At 34.3% G+C, this 18115-nt stretch overlaps 2 protein-coding genes across 2 annotated transcripts; both read right to left on the bottom strand.

Moving 5' to 3' along the window:
- Positions 1-96: 96 nt before the first annotated feature.
- Positions 97-665, bottom strand: LOC132173436 (MADS-box transcription factor 50-like). The gene is made up of 3 exons (XM_059584940.1): positions 410-665; positions 206-284; positions 97-147 (listed from the first exon to the last, which is right to left on the bottom strand). The coding sequence occupies exons 1-3, from the start codon at positions 589-591 to the stop codon at positions 97-99; spliced, it is 312 nt and encodes a 103-aa protein (XP_059440923.1). The 5' UTR covers positions 592-665.
- A 5765-nt stretch (positions 666-6430) lies between these two features.
- On the bottom strand, positions 6431-8159 carry LOC132176727 (uncharacterized). Its single transcript, XM_059589010.1, has 4 exons — positions 7704-8159; positions 7281-7393; positions 6564-6642; positions 6431-6482 (listed from the first exon to the last, which is right to left on the bottom strand). The coding sequence occupies exons 1-4, from the start codon at positions 7845-7847 to the stop codon at positions 6438-6440; spliced, it is 381 nt and encodes a 126-aa protein (XP_059444993.1). The 5' UTR covers positions 7848-8159; the 3' UTR covers positions 6431-6437.
- Between the last annotated feature and the right edge of the window lie 9956 nt (positions 8160-18115).

Here is an 18115-nt window from a genome sequence, read left to right as displayed (position 1 = left end):
TATATATATATATATATATTGGTACGTAGTCTTAGTCGATCACTGTATTTAAGTTCGAGATTAACTGTGACATAACTCTAACATCTCCACTTTCATTCAATCACCTGGAGAAATTTTTCTACTTTTGGTGTTTCCAAAGAATTTACTCTTTCAACCACAAACAGAAACATATAAATTATAATAAGAAGCCCCAGATAATAAATACCTCCATTGATCTAGAGCGTTGGTCACTTGATTGAGGTAATCCTCTTTCATCGCGAAACCTCCCAATGGTTCTGTGCATGCTGCATATATATCACAAATACAAAAATAATTAAAACTTTTTTTACATACAATATATATATATATATATATATATATATATATAGAGAGAGAGAGAGAGAGAGAGAGAGAGAGAGAGAGGACTAACTCATGGCTAGCAAACTGATAAGCCTTTCCAGAGGGAGAGAAGATGAGGAGTGCAACTTCAGCATCGCATAAGATGGACAATTCAAGAGCCTTCTTCAAAAGGCCATTTCTCCTCTTTGAGAAGGTCACCTGCCTACTTGTTGGGTTCTCTATTCTCTTCAGCTCTACTTTGCCTCTCCCCATTTCTTTAACCCCAAACAACCTAAAGTATACCTTAGGGAAAACCTTTTAATAGTATACCATATGCCATATGGTAAGCTAACCAAGACACGCGCGGGCACACACAATGCTTTATTATATATATATAATGCTTAATTCCATCTCACAAAAGAAGATTTTAGTGTCGGTATGGTTTAGCGGTTTTAAATCGTGTAGTTTGAAAAAAATAATGATTTTAAAATCTAGTTAATGAAAATATGATTTTTAAAAATGAAGTTAAGCATTTAATTAAATTGTTATTTAACCTTTAAAATTGTGATTCAATCTTTAAAATTGTGCATTTTAAAGATCTCACTTCATTGCTTGTAATTTGAAAATGTGAAAACACTAGAAGTAGGAATAAGTGATCATGGATTCTAATCCAATTACACTATTCTTTTTTCTCTGTGTGCCGCTCCACGAGCAGAGCGAATAAACATAAATCCAACTTAATATCATGAATATTCAATTTTTCATAGAAGCTTCGAGGCTTTCCTAGGTAGCCACTATATATGTAGAATCTTCGAGGCTTTCAAAATAGGTTGGATTTTCACATTCATTATATATGTAGAACTTACACGTGAGTCTTATTGGTTAATTTGAAAATATATATATATATATATATATATATATATATATATAAGACAAATAAAAAATATACATATATATAGCGCAGGTCTCTTTCGTGTGTATGTAAATGCATATGCTTACATATATGCCCGTGCACGCAAAATGTGCAAACTTTTCTACTTAATAATCGAGTATGAGGCAAAATGAATGAAAATTTAGGAGATCGATTGGTCTATATAATTGTGTGGCGCGAATGACGCTGGTGTGACACGACAGCACTATCAAATCTTCTTTTGACATGATCACATTCTTTCATTATTATTTGGAAGACCTCTTACAATTTAATTCTATTTGGATATGAATCTTCCGCATGCCCAGATCATTTCCATGGTTTAAAAGTTTACATTTTTTTATTTTTTTTTATTTGGGTTGGGGGGGTTGGTTTATGATGCTGAAATGACAAAATTTTTCTCCAAAATGGGTTGGAGAAATTTTATTCAACCTAGTCTATAGAAGTGATATATATCCCTTAAACATGTGAGATGCACATGTTTTTTTAATAGCAGAGACAAAGCTGAAATAAATTTTATTAAAAAACTCATGTACATCTCACATATTATTAAATAAATGAATACGTGCCACTTTTATAGACTAGGTTTAAAGAAAATTCCTCTAACCCAGTTTGAAGGAAAACTTTATCCATGCTGAAATATGCCTTGATTGATTGAATTTGGTTATTTCATGCCGTCTCTCTTATGTTCCTTAAAAAATTATGGAACTTTTTTTTTTTTTTGTTTACATGTCCGCACAAGAGAGAGGGGGGGATTCGAACTAGTGACCTCCGCTTCATTAGGTGTGGTCCCAGCCAATTGAGCTATTGCTTTGGGACAAAATAATGTGACTTTTAACATCACTATTTGATCAAAATTTAATAGTGATTAATCACAAGTTCAATTGTGATTTTAAAAATCACATCATTTTTAGAGAAATACAAGAAAAACTTGTAGCATTACTCTTTTATGCATCTTTCGACTCAAAAACGCAATTTTGCCATTATGCTCCCATAGCCGGGGCGGAATTATGTTAAGCCCCAAAATCTCAATGCGCATCTTTTTTTTTTTTTTTTTTAATTATTTCTATAATTTTCTTAAAATTAAAATCTTACCTTTCAAAGTATTTTCTTTTTAGTTTAGTTCACTCATACCTCAAATTTTAGTAATTCCGGCCGCCCCTGCCGACACCATGCTCCTTACCTTCCACTAGGGCTGCTTGGATGCAACTCGTTCCTTCTTCAACAAGTCTCTGATCATTACTAATTTTTTCTTCTATGATATATATTAACTCACCAACTATTCTAACAAATTTAGTTTGTAAAAAGTACTAAACTTAACCATTTAATTAGTAAATACGAAAAAAAAAAAAACAAAAAAAAAGCGGTCAAATGAATAATTATATTTAAAGTAAATTATGTTCATATTTTATGGGATTTGAAGCATGCAGTTTCATTGACGTATTCGAGTTTCTAGTTTTCTAAGTAATTATTTTACTAAATCATTTCTTATTCCCTCTTAATTAACAAATATTAATTGCATGATAATTATGAGATATCATGTAGAATGATTTGAGAATAAAATCCACCATAGGTCCTACTATACTTTTATCTTTTTCATAATTATATGGATAACAATTATCCCATATCTCCCATAAAGAGGGATATGCATCCCAAGATGTATACTCCAAGTCTCCGGCTCAGAGTTTCTCTCTCCCACCACATGAACCCTAATTTCTTACCTTTTCTTCATTCCAAATATTATGATAATTTAAGTATCAAAGTGTTTATAATTCTAGAAGAGATCGTTCCCGTAATAATTTTTTTTTATTATTTTGTAAGTAGTTTATCACCGGTCTTGTCATACCAAAAACTATTCCAACAAGATTTAATCATGTGAGAAGTCGACACGCAAAGATTAAGAACAGTGAAAGAGTTAATCTAAGATCCTAGGAGAGATCGACACGTGTTTCGCGGATTTGATTGGTCAGCTATCTTATTAAATCGAGAGTGGATGTGCATTGGCTGAAAAAATCAAAAGTTTGTAAATATCATGATGTTCTTCTTGAAAGTTCTGTTCAGCTTTTTGAGAAAATAAAAAGTCCCCACCCCCCCTCCATCGTGGGGACATGATAACGCAACGTAAGAGCCATACCTCCAGGTGGCCCACCATTCTATGATGAACTCAACCTCGGACATCGAACCCTATCTTCCCTTCTCGTAAATCATTGTTAAGTATTTGAAATAAAATTAGGGTTAAATACCTTTCCTCTTATACAATTTAACAATTTTATTTTTTGTCTTTTTAGTTTCAATTTGTATCATAAATGATATTTGATTAATGGCAAAAAAAGGAAATTATACCTTCATCTAAATTTTATTCAAAATTTGATAAAAAAACTACATCAGCATTATTAAAAAATTAACAGGTATCTATATATTAATTTAAAATTTAAAATTATAAAAAATTTTAAAATTTAAAAAAAACAAAACAACTGGGGTTTTAATAATGGCCAAAACTAGGATTGCCAAACTTCATCTAAGGATGAAAAGGGATGAGCTCAGTACTCCTTTACCCTTTTTTTTAATTTATAATTTTTAATTTTTTAAAATTTAAAAATTTTAATTTTATATTTTTAATTAATATATGGACACGTGTCAATTTTTTAACGGTGCTGACGTGGCTTTCCGTCAAGTTTTGGATGGAATTTAGACGGAAGTATTATCTTCGTTTTTTGCCATTACCCAAATTCTATTTGTGATACAAATTAAAACCGAAGGAGAAAAAAAGAAAATTGTTAAACCACATGGGGCTAAAATGTATTTAACTCATAAAATTATTTAAAGGTTAAGTCGATGATAAATTAATTATTTAATTAATATTTCACTACTCTTTGCATTTTAATTATGAATTTAATAATTTAAAGCTTCAAATATTATTTTATACGATATAATTAATTTGTTCCTATCATAAGGTCACTTCACGAACAATAAAGTTAAGCTCAAAAGCAACGAGTATTTATGAATAGAATATGTAGGAACATATAAATTCTATGGTCTAGAGGCTTCCTTTTTGTATCACTTCATCACAAAGTCTCTTTTGTGTCTTTAGTTCTTTTTAAAATCCCTATTGAGGTTGAAATGCCCATTGTCACAATTCAAGAAAAATGTAGTCACATTTGCACTGTACTAAAAAAACTTTAGTCCAAGTTATAATTAGATTTTTTTTTTTTTCTTTTTTGTAGTGGCTTATATAGTTCAGCCTTGTAAATTAAAAAATCAATGTGACTTAGCATTCATGCAATATCTTCACGATCTTGTGAAACAACTTAAATTGAGTTAGAAAGCTTAAAAAGCTATTTATTTGGTAAAAAAAAAAAAATTAAAAGTACTTATTTGACTTGTTTAAAACGCACTTTTAGAAAAATATTAAAATTAAAAGCTACTTTTGACTTTAAAAGTTCTACTTTTTTAAACACAATCTCTAATATGTTCTAAAAACTCAAGGAACTTGGAAGGTGTTCCTTATGGCAATCAATATTGCTCATTTATATTTGTAAAACTTTTATGAAACTTAAAAAGAACTCAATTATTTTGAATGTAAACTTTTTTTTTTTAATAAATAATGTTATACTTACTTCCACTTATTTACAATTACACCCATTCTCCCACATCCGTAGGTGGTTTTAAAACTACCATTAAATTAAAAATTCATATGAGATGAATCTTTATTGAATTAATTTAATTATGGGTTTAAAAATCACCTATAAATGTGAAAAAAATAAGTGCAAACAAGTGAGAGTAAATGTAACATTATTCTTTTTTAATACTCCACAATCAACACATTTCAAAAGGTTGTAAAAGGGTTATAGACTAGTGGTTGTAAAAGGGTTATAGACGAGTCATAGGTCTAGCACTATTTTTTTTTTTTTTTTGGGGGGGGGGGTTCTATTCAAATTACAGTACAACCAGGAAGCCTCCTTTTATTGAAAGGCTTATCCTTTTCGAATCAAAAGGCATATCGCTTCTAGTGTAGGGCCTCCAAAAAGCCCAACACCCAAAGGAAAGGCAATGCTAAAACACTTTTTTGAAAAAAAATCTGTTGCGAGATACAATTTAAAGTTGGGTCCATTGATGTCCACGATAATAATCCGGCGGTTGGAGGTCCGAGATTTTAAGGTAAAAATAATAGAAAGAGCATGGTACATACGTAATTTCAATTTTGGTCTGAAAAGATATCGATGTTAAAATATAATTAATAAAAATGCAATTAAGTGCTTGATACAATCAGGAATCAGGATTCGACTTTTCAAATCGTGCATTTTTAAACATGACACTAGTATATAATTAACACATTTTTTCATGCACATTACGTATAAATTACATATCTAATAAAAAGAATAATATCACAGAAAATAATGCTAAAAACAGTGAAAGATGGTAGAAGACAGAAGCGATGGATCAATTTACATGGCTACCAAACTGGTAAGCCTTTCCAGAGGGAGAAGAAGAGGATTGAAAGTGAGCATTACGTACATAAGATGGACAACTTAAGGCCCATCTTCGAAAGCCCATATACCTGGCTTGTTCCTCATTTTGTTTAGAATAGAGACCGTCCGCACATCATCCGCATCCAAGGACCAAGACCCAAAGGCTTTTTTATTTTTTTATTTTTGGTTTAATAAGATAGCTGGCTAAGGCTTGTTCCTTGGTCACAAATTCATCTTCATTCAGTTACGGTGGAAGCCTTTGGGTTTTTTGGTTTAATATGGCTCATTGCAACATGAAGTCCTGTAGAAGCATTGCTCAATTTGGCTGCCTTCTAGTTAGAAAGCCATGGAGCAGACCTCAATTAAGTTGGGATTTGAGTAAGTTGAGCTTGTTTCGGATTCGGCATGTTCAAACAGTTACTTGCCATATCAAAACTTCTATTAGACACCATAATTACTTTGACAACGGCTAAATCATTATTTCTTTTATTTTTTTTACCTCTAAAATTTAATGTAAAATGCCCAGCTTGGAGGACTATTGATTGTACTTCTTAGTAGTGTTGCTTATCAATTAAATTGCAAGGACGAATAAATCATACATCTTTATCAGTTAAAAAGAAGGAATATAATTTAGATCTTTCCAAACAAAAAAAAACAGTATCAAATTTGGGCATGCATTTCATTAAAAATGAAGAAGAATCATCTGGCATGAAATCTCTATTTCAGTAGCTCAGAGAGATTTCTAACCATGTTAAGTCAAAATAACCCTGCTGGCATGAACAATAACAGCAATAAACACTATAGTGGGATAAGAAAAAAGGAATTATAAGTGAAAAGCAAGATCAAACCTGTGATATTAGGCGTACAGCTCCCAAAAGTCGCTCCATAAAATTATGTTTTCCACTATTACATTTTCTCCTCTTTAAACTGTGAAAAAAATTACAAATGCCGGTTTAGTTTAGTTTCACTTTAGTTTATTATAATTAAATTATTTTTTAAATTATAATTAAAAATTACAAATCCCAAGAGATGCTGGTTTAGTTTCAGTAAACTACAAATGCCGTTAACCCACCAGAAGAAAGCACTACAAGACTAAGTTTCAGCAGACAGCACACCACATTTCGTCTCTGCCTATGGTTTTTTGACAGACTTCCCAATTCTAAGGCCAAGAAAACCATATATATATTGTCATGTACACATGCATTGTGTTCACAGGAAATAAACACTGGTCAAAGCATATGCACAAGCAAGCTCATGATACTCAAGTCAAATAGCAACAACAACATTGCCAAACCTGCTTCTTAGGCTCCATCAAGAGTTAGCATTCAAACTAAAGAAATAATCTTACAGCAGATTCTACAACAAGTGTTAGAATTTCACTGTTAAATTTAGTAAGTATCCATAACATAAAATTAATCATGCCATTCCATAATGTACCTCTGTCAGCCATTCTTGATTTTCTATGGTAAGCTCGCTTCACATTCACATGCAAGTATTTAAACATTCATATTGCACAATCCATCAACTTAATGATTATGCCCAATACGAGGCATGGGAAATTTTACCTTTCTAAAATATGCACCTTTTGTTTAGGTCTCTTCCCAGTGATAACTAAAAAGCAAGAATCTACTAACTCCTCCAACTTAGCTGATTGCAGCAGCCTTAAATCCCTCCTCACCTAGCATCCCAAACGGATAAGGTGAAGTGCAGAAACCCATTAAAAAAATCCGTGACATGTACAACGTAGTGGTGTATTTGGCCATAAGTAATAATGTAGGAACCAAAAAGAAAAAAAAAATCCTAAACGCTACCAAATAAAAACCACCAGTAAACTTAGCCAATTTACAGCTATTGGGCAAACTAGAAGCAAATATTTTTGCATATTTAGCGCATCATATTGACAAACGTCTTCTCTTTTCATCAGTTATTTCACAAACCAAACAGAGAGTAAGCTTCTTAAACTTAAAAGGAAAGTAAGTAATATGAACCTTCAAAAGATACTGGAAATACGAACAACGCCGATGCTGGTTCTTGTTCTTGTACACCATTCTTTCAAGAATGCCGCACTCTACTTGGAGTAGACCAAGAATAGACGTTAAGCTCTCCTCAAGTTTTTCAATTTCGGAACCCATACAACCTATCTGTACGTGATTCTGACTATACAGATGCACGGGTCAGTATTGTAACAAAAACCCAAAATCTCAAGAGTTTATGAAACTTGAGCTAGGGTGAGAATGAATGCATATTAAAAGCAAGAGTTCTCTGGGGGCATTTAACCGACCAGGTCGTGTGCATAGAAAATAAACAAGTTGAATCTACCGAAAATAGAAAAGTTTTTGGTTTTTATTTTTATTTTGAAAATAAAAAAAGAAAAAAGTTATGAAATTATGTTTGGATAGTTTGGAATTATGCAAGGAAGCCGCAGAGCCTTGCGGCGTCGGATCTCAGAGACGTTAACAGAGAGAGGGAGTATGAAGAACAGGCTAAAATGGAGAGATGGTAACTAACTACTTACATTCTTCCATCGGCCCAACAGAATTCCAAGGCTAGCTACCCAAGTATTCGGCCCATTACCGATACGGCCCAACAAAACTTAAAAGAACTTTTCTCTTTATATATTAAACTTTTTAGAAGCTTTGTGAAAATATTTCGTGACATAGGTTATTAATAAATGACAAGTTGTACGATATATTCAGCATATTAATATTGCCAACTTGTTTCGCGTTTTCAAAGAAAAAGAAAAAGTCCCTTTTCCATGAGGGCAATACAATTGAAGTACTATTATCATTTACTATTAAAACTTGAACTTAATTTGATTTTGAATTTAGCATTTACTATTACAAATGAAGCACTATGGCCGGGGTGGCCATGGCCTACACGGGTCACCTTCCAACTCCGCCATTGCTTCCATGGGTGGCCAACTACTCCCTCGTGGATAAAGAGGTGGTTGGTTACCTCGATCAAACCTAAAAGTAACCATTTTTGTTTACATATCAAGTTTAAGTTGTGTTAAAAATTGTAAGTCCTAACTAAATCTCTTAAGATGACCGTGACTAACCCCATGTTGCAGTGTCATGTGGGTGCGTAAAAACACACTTCTTAATCAAATTATGTTACCATGGGCTTGAAATGTCTCACTCTCATCTCATTTTAAGAAAACTACATGTCGGGCCATGAAATTCCAACTTCAAGTCATCTAGGCCCTACTATATTCTACTCCCAATTCTGAAAGAGAGAGATAATCACATTCTCTCTCTCACACACACACAATAATAGTTGGAATCTAGATGTTTGAAGGAGCAATAGTCGGTTCGTCCGCAAGTTGGGAATCTAGGTTTTCGCCAAATATATAGCGTATATATGCCTTGTGACTACCTCTTGATGACGCAATCAATTTACAGATGTGTATCATATATATCCTACCAACAGGCGCTGGCATTTTCTGTCTCTTTAGGATTATGAATAAGCAAATTTTGACCGTTTCCACCACCAAAACAAATTAAGGGCCATTTTCTCTACAGCGAAACCCATCATATTAACCTTAAAGCTGGAGATTTCAACCTAATCTTTTTGCTATTATTAACCCCAACACCGGTAAAAAAACACAACAAACTGTACCATCCATGCACTAAATTTTCTATCTTGCTATTTATTGCAAACCGGCCTTCGAACCCATCTTTCAGATTCTCAAGCTCATATATTTTGTTTGTCCATCTCTTCGTCTTCCTCTTCTTCTGTTCTGCAATGGGGTCTGGGAATTCGAAGCTCAACCCAGAAGGAGAGGTTGTGCCTGCCAAACTCCGGCCCCTTTTACGCCGATGGTTTGATGAGATAAGAAGACGGAAAGATTCCAACATGTCGAAGAAAGAACTACTCGTTCCTGATCAGGGCGTTGAAGAGGATGTAAGTTCCCAGCCTCTGTCTCAACATGAAAACGAGAGAAAGAGCATGACCTCCACGTCGGATGAGAGTGTAGCACGTTCTTCAAAGGTTGAGGACGAGAAGCCGAATGTGGTACCTGTGCCTGCAGAGTCCGACAAAACAAGTAAGGATGTTAAGGAGCATAAGGGTGAGGAGAAATGTGAAAAACAGGATGAGAAAGATGGTGCACGTAAAGAAGAAGAGAAAGAGGTCAAGGTGGTTGAGAAGGCGGTGGTTGTAGAGGAAGTTCTTGTAGTTGTGAAGGAAACTGCGGAGGAGGAGGAGGACGATGAGGAGGAGGAGGAAGGGGATGAGGATGAAAAGGTTACATTCGGATCGCCAAGTTTCAGGGTATATTGCATCCCCTCAACAGAAAACTACAAGGAAGAAAGTAAGTATCTTGATTCTTTGAATGGTGGACCTTATATATACACATATACATACACACTTATCCCTTCGAACTAGAATCTAATTGCAATACATACTTATTCCTTCAAATTATCATCCAGAGGCGGATACACAGAAATTTTCTAAATTTTAAAATATATATATATTTTAATGCCAAAATTTTTTACTGGCTCTTATAAAATAAGGATTGAGATCCTCTAAATTTTTTTTAAAATTTGAGATTCTCAAATTCACAACTGTTCATCTCATCTAAGCGTCTAAAATAAGCCTATTTCAGCCATGTTTTAGCCATTCATTTCATCTAAGCGGTTTTAGCATTTAATGAGAAGCTACCCTCAAGGTATTTAATAAGTCATGTTTCCTCATTAAATGCTGAAACATTGCTTATTTTAGATGCCTAGATGAGATGAACGACTAAAATTTATAAATTTGAGAATCTCAAATTTAAAAGGAATTCTAAGGATCCTAATCCATAAAATAAACCCAAATTTCATAACTTTTAGCTCCTATAAAACTTAGCCCAGCCCAAATTTCAGCCCAAAAATCAGAGTAAACTAAATAAAATGGTGTTTTACACAACTTTTTACCCATAGCTACCAGTCTACCACAATTTTTTTTATTTATTTTTTTTTATTTTGTGCTTGTTCATTGTTGTTGGCTGCTACTATACTGTGATTCTATTCTGTAAAACTTGTGATGAAAATTCTCCTGTCTGAGCAGTGAGTCGTCTTCTGAAGGTTGCAGTTTCATTATATTTTATTATTTTATTTCTGCCTCTATTAAGATGAATTCTTGGATCCGCTACTGTTATCATCCGATTTGCAATTTCACTCAAAAATTTTAAAATTTGTAACATATCTTACCCGTCTACCAAGCCCTTTCGTGTATATTATGGCAGACAACATAAACGTATGTTCAAATTAATGCACGCAGGCAAGGATGAAAGCACGCAAAGAGATTCAGGGAGTGGTGAAAGCGTTGAGAGCAATTCTGATGAGGTATATATATATATATATATATATTATGAGTTCCCTTTTTCTCTCCCACACCAATACAAAAATATAATCTAAGATTCGGAAACCCAAGTTAATTTTTTTTATGACGTTCTTCAGGGCCAGGAGAAGAGCCCCGAGAAGAACACAAAGAAGAAAGGAAATCGAGGAAGAAGGTTGAAGAGAGCCATCAAGAGCGGACCAGTTGCTGTAAAGAATTTGTTGAATGTGACATCATGTTACCACCCAGGTTGCTCTGGCAACGACAGAGCGCGTCTTCTTGCTGAAAAAGCAGAAGGTTGAAGAATGAAGACTGCTTTTCCAATTTCTTTCTGCTTCTTTTTAGCATCATCATGGACTTTGTGGTCTTCATTTTCACATGTATTTTTTTTTGTTCACTTGTTTAAAGAAGATAGAAAGACTTTGAAATCAAAGATTGCGTCACTGTATAGGATATTGAAACCTGATTTTATTTCTTCTCCATGTAATTTAAAGTACTTCATTAACTTATATTTTGTTAGAATTTCTGCTTTCTGCTTCATCTTGTTCAACATTAATTTCTAGGGGCGTCAAAACTCATTCTTGCAAATTTATCCCAATCATTTTAGAAGTAAAATATTCAAGCAAAAAGAGAAGAGATTGGATATTATATCAAGTAACTTGACACATTTTTCTTCTTAGTTTATGTTCAATATCAATAAACATTACATGTAGAATTCTGACTGACCAAACAGTAAGATAAATTACAAGAGAAGCACACATTTAACAGACAACCAGAGTCAACAATGCAGCAACAAATCCATATAAATGCAGATACCACAAAATTGTCATTTAGTTCAAATTACAAGAGAAATACATTCAAAAAAAAAAAAAAAAAAAAAAAAACAGGATAGAAAGAAAAACTTAGGACAAAACAGAGTAAGGTATGCATCTTATGAGACAGACAATCAGGATCAGCAGTGCCACAACTGATTCATTCTTGATATTTATACTGGGGAAACTCGTATAAACACACATGGATGATATGAAAAACAATAATTAGGCCTCAGGGGTGGTTTGGCCACCCCCAACCAGCCCTTGGTGGTGGCTTTCGGCCACCCCTATGGCTCAGCTGGGTGGCTGAGCACCCCAATTTTTTAATTATTTGATTTTAATTTTTTATTATTTTAACTTTTATTTTAAACGGGTGTAATAATCTCCAATTTCCCCTCCAATGGAAGGGGATCCGGATTCCGTGCAACAAACACCTTCTCCATCTTGACTAGGTGGCTCATGTTGAGACATCTTGAGTTGTAGGGCTCATCTCATCTACTTACATAGTTACATGTCCTACTCGATGGTGGGTCCTACATGTCAAATTAAAATTAAAAAATAATAATAATAAAACTTTAGCTCTTAAGGAATGGTTGAAAAATTCCCTTCATTTTAAATGAAATGAATAATTTTACTGAATACATAATTTTATATTATTTCATTAAAAAAAAAAAAAAAAAAAATCAGCAATTCGGGGGATGGGCCAACTGAAGTGCTGACAATTCACGTGGACATCTTTCATGTGACGAGGCATCTTATTTTTCGAATGCCAGAACTGCCCATTTGTTTTTTTCTGCGAAACGTGAAGATGCTGTCAGGCCTAAGTCGTCTTTAAAAGGAACCCCGATCTCACGAGAGAAAGAGCGGAAAAAGAGAAATCCCTCTTCTTCTCTTCCCCTGTTCGCTCGATCTGCTGGTTATGGGAAAACTAATCACGAGTAATCTTTCCCCTGTTCTTCTCTTCTCTTGTGCTCATGAATTCTGATAATATCTCCTTCACTTAGCTGCTTCGCACGAATCAAGAGAATTTTGTTGTTCGTGAGAAGAAGCTAAGCTAAGGATGTATCATCAAAATTTATGATCATCAGATTTGAGGTCGGAGGAAAAGGGTAAAGATTTTTCTTGATTAATTTTATGCCACACTTTTATTGGGTACACTCGACCAACTCCGATCTGAAGGTATGGTTTTGTCATGTTTTACTTTGCTGCAATATATCGATCTGTTCATTTTTACGATTGCTGTCTATTTTTGCGGATTAGAGACAAGAAATCTGAACCATTTAATTAAATGAGGAAGAAAAGACCACTATCATAAGCTCATATCGATCGATTACAAAGCAAGAAATTGATCCAAACAAAATAGAAAGCCAAAAAAACAAAAGAAAGATGTGCCAAAAGCAACAGATCTATGATCAGCAAACCAGAAAATTAGAGCATTAATGAAAGAGAGATTAGCCAGCGTAGATGTGAACGCCAATGGCAATAAGGAAGATGGTGATGAGGCCAAAGTAAAGGATGGCATGAACCAAAATAGAAGCACCGCTGGTGTGCATGTTCCCAAACTCGACCACCCTGCCCTTCCCTGGTATCTGAAACAGCAGCCCTGGAGTCAACAGCACAAAGAGCACCACTGCAATTAACACTGGCCCCCAGTCCGCCATGCCTGCTAATTATCACTTGCAGAGAAAAGCAGAGGAAAAAGGGAGTGTAAATGGTGTCCAAATCTTTGGTGGATTGTGCGAGACAGATGTGGGAAAAAGCAGTGGGGTTCAACTGGTCTAGTGCGGAAAAAGGAGATCCAGATAAGCGACAAAAAAAAGACAGGTGCATTTGTTTGGACGCTTCTCGTGACAATATGACTGTTTGCACGACTGAACGTGTCAGCACTTTGTTTTTGTGCTTTCAACGGCTGCGATCTTCTTGGGATGAAGAGATACAAAGGTTCATCTGGGGAAATCCTACCGACTCTGGTTAGGCTTATCTTTGGTTTGGGCTGGTCTCTTGACTTTTGAGTGCGTAATTGTTAGCCCATCTACGCCCAATTGGATGTGGACCTAGCCCAATTGGTATAAAGGTTAGGATTTGAACCAACAAACTATAAAAAATGTCTAAAAAGGGGAAGAAAAAAAACGCAACAATATTGATTGATCATTGATGAATGGCCGGCATTGGTCATAATGGGTTGTTGTACACCCCAAACTAATGAGATGGCCGAATTATCTATTGTTATTTTCAATTTGACTCATGGGTTGTCGTAATTTGAGGTCAATGAGTCTCTAAGAGGTAACTAATTAATTGTGAACCACATCTTTTGAAACAGAAGTCGTTAGTTCGAAGCTTTGATCTCATTTTCCTTGTGTGAATATGTAAAAAAAAAAAATTGAGGTCAATGAATGGCTTAAAAGCCTTAAATTAGGCCTATTGCATTTGCACCCTATACACTCTAAGTTGCACGTTATCCCAATGTCAATCCCTTAAACCAAAAGCACTTATGTTGTCCATTACTTTCTTTTTAATGCACGAAACGGGTAGATAAAATTCATAATTAGTATTATTATATCTCAACAACGACCTTTCACCCATAGATAATAAAGAAAATGAAACTTTTGATAACAAGATGGGAAATGATAAAAATTATTCTCTCAATTATCTTTCAACTAACTCCATATAATTAGTAGGTGAATCTATCGTTGAATTTTTGTGGGTGTTATATGAGTCCAGAGATACAATGGTGAATCCATTAGATTTGCAAAAAAAAAAAAAAAAAAAATAGAGAGAGAATGATGTGTAACATGCCTCTAACAAGGTTAACGTTACTTTTTCACACCAATTTATCAACCATGAAAGTGACTTAAAAAATAATCCACCTCTTGGGACTACCTGAACCATGTTCTCCTTGTCTAATGTGGCTTTTAAAATTGAGTAATGTTAGAAGGAAGACCCATATATTTTTTGTATCTTTTTAAATTTGATGTAACTTTTAAAATTACCATTGAATTTGTAATTGATAATTATTTGATTTTGATTTAATGGTAGTGTTAAAATCCACATTAATTTTGGGAGGACATGGTCATCTTTTTATCATTACTCTTTAAAATTACAATTTGATTAAAATCTAATAGTGATAAATTTCAAATTCAATGATGATTTTAAAAATTACATCACTTTTGAGGGATAAAAGGGGGGACAAAAGTCCTGCTTATAACACTACTCGTAGTTTGTAGGGAGCAAGTGTAAATGAGCGGTAATTTAGAGGGTAAATATACTTAACCGAAATATTACCAAACAACCAAAAACATAACACTCAAAACTATTTTTACATTTATATAAACTTTTTTTCTTTCTTTGGCTTTTATGCTCAAAAAAAAAAAAAAACAAAAAAAGTCACATTAACAAACACCAAGTTTCTTGATGTGAAACGCAGTAATCAATGAGTAAAAACTACAAACCAATCACGCCAGTGCAAAGAAACACTGACAAAAATTACATTGTGTATATATTTATAGATATGAAGCCATATTGACGTAAAAGACAGTCATGAATCATGGTGCGTAACAGAAATTAATCAGCCAGTGTAAATGTGGACGCCCATTGCCAATATGAGGATGGTGAAGATGCCGAAGAAAAGGAGGGTGTGGATGAGTATGGCCTTCCCATTGGTGGCAAGGCTGCCAAATTCGATGTGGCGGCTGTTCCCTGGTAACTGGAAAAGGAGGCCGGGGGAGAGGAGTATGAATAGCAGTAACCCAAGTAAAATGGGCGCCCAGTCAAGCATTGCTGCTTTCGTTTTGGTAGCCTTCAATTCGATCGCTTCGATGATTGTACAGTCACAGCCAACACTGCTTAGATATTTAATACAACATTGGTTAAAGTAAAGGTAGATTCCTTAGCAGTCTTTTTTTTTGGAATATAGTTGGAGGATTGAAAACAAAGGGGCCGGGTCACTTTAAAATTTTTTTATTTTCGTAGATCAAGTAATGTATCACAGCAGGCATCTAAAGCTTTGATTGATTTGAGCATCTCTCTCTTTATACGTTTTATGTAGCCTACAATCTTAACTAACACAACCTCTCATGTGGTGTCAGAACAAAATTCTTACGCAAATGCAACTTTCTTTCCACTAAAGCAATGCATCACTACGAGACCCAGTTGTTGGGTTTTGCATCTCATCCTTTACAAGGAATAATTCCATGGAATCTATACATAATTATTTTGCAATCTCCCTTGTTAACGTCTTTCTTATCGGCATTTGGGGTGGAGGGCTCACTTGTCCAAAAAGGCACTTTGGGATCAGAGTCTCATCTTTCATTTCGTGTCGAATTTAGTCAATTACCCTTCTTGGCCTAAAACTAATGGTGACTGATCTGATTGACCACGTTAAAGCAAATTTTGGAAAGATGAACTTGTGCAGGATTTGTATGATCCATAATTTCATATGAAGCATAGAGTATCCTAAATCTTCATATCACCCATATTTGGTGATCGGATTATAACTTGATCTGGCCTCATACTCAATGGCAACACCAATCGATTTACTGACTATAGTGAATAGGATTGTATCACATAGGTTGTCATTGGGGAGGTGCAGGTTTTATATGTGGAGAAAAGAATGGGCCCGAATAAAATCTTGGCCGGTTCATATGGTTTCGAGTCTTCAACACAAAATTAGGAGATTAAGATTTATAGGTTTTACTTGTTTAATTAATTAGGTCAAATTATGATTGATTTATAGTCTTATACTTATGTTTCGACACAATTTAAATCCGAATATAACATTTAAGGCCGACAATTTTTAACACGATTTATAAATCTGAAACAAACTCAATAAAAAATTAACGAATTATGATTTAGTAGTCTAATTAATTTAATTAAATATGTTTATAATTGATTTATATAATCTTATATAAATTGCTTGACACAAATGATCCGCCTTAATCATAGCGATCAGCTGGAAATGCAATCTGTAATAGATAGCGCCTTGAGTTGACAAGAGCTAGAGCAGCTTCCATGGCCGGTGGCTCTCGCGTAGGTGGTGACTCAAAGTGGACCCTGGACTTGCGATACCCTCACACGTGTACAAACTCAGAGGCATTGACTTATTGAAATTTCATTTTTCAGCGTAAGCATTATTACAAGGACGGTCAATAACATATACGTCACAGAAAATCAGAAAGTTGTATCTTCCAATTAATTTCCAATGTCTTGCCTTTTAGACAACCTTTCTTGGATTCCATTTAAATGACGGGATAGTCCCCAGCTCACCCATCATATCTTAGTCAGTTGAACCGTTCGTATCATGCAGCAAGTTTTGATTAAATTATAAAATAGAGTCGTCATATTTGATTTACTCAACCAAACGTAATAAATATTAAAGTTTGATAGTAATTTACTTATTGTGTGTAGATTAACAATGCCATATAATCATAATAAACTGGTTGCACAATTTCCGAACGGATGAATCACATGAGTTGAGTGAATGCCCAACCTGCAAAAACAATAAACTTTAGACAGAATTTTGTCAAATGTGTCACCCAAAAATAGCTCCAATGCCTAAGTCATATGGTAATAATGAATTGAATGATACGCAAAGAACCAACCCCTTTTACTTGATAGGAGTTTCCCTTATATAGAGTTGTCTAATAGTTACTGCCGGTTGTTATTCTTGGTTTCCTAGCTCCTATGCTTCTGAGGAATCTGATAGAATTGCCTCTGGTTGTGAATTATGGTCACGATGTTGAGAAGAGTTGAAATGAGTGGTGAGTGAGCGTGCTGGATAATTGTGCTTGTGACACGTGGAAGCTCCATTACCATGCCAAAATAATGGGCGACACATGATTTATGGGCCTAGCCAATGAGCTTTCAATTTCTATCATTTTAGACTCCGACTGATCTATTACCCAACATAAACCAAGAAAAAAAAAATTATAGAATTCGGGATAAGATAATGAGATTGTAATTGATTGTAATTCATCGATCAAATTGAAGCTTGTCCGAGCATGTTCTTAGGGATAGTAATTCGTATTTACGTGTTGGATTTTAATTATGTTGAGACATGTATATAAAATTATATAGATGAACTATACTATGACTTATTTAATTAAATGAATTACACCCTTCAACTTAATCTGCCAATTTTGTATTGAATTGATATCGGAAAATGTATAAAATATTATCATTTCTGCCTTCGGACAAATGCTCATCAGAGCCCATTTCTTCATACAAATAGATCCATAGAGGGAGAACCTTGGCGGCTCCAGTTGACTACA

The sequence above is a fragment of the Corylus avellana genome, chromosome ca3 (genome assembly GCF_901000735.1).
Source record: "Corylus avellana chromosome ca3, CavTom2PMs-1.0".
NCBI classification, from domain to species: domain Eukaryota; kingdom Viridiplantae; phylum Streptophyta; class Magnoliopsida; order Fagales; family Betulaceae; genus Corylus; species Corylus avellana.
The sequence above is the reverse complement of the archived record's forward strand: the minus strand, read 5'-3'. Positions and strand labels throughout refer to the sequence as shown.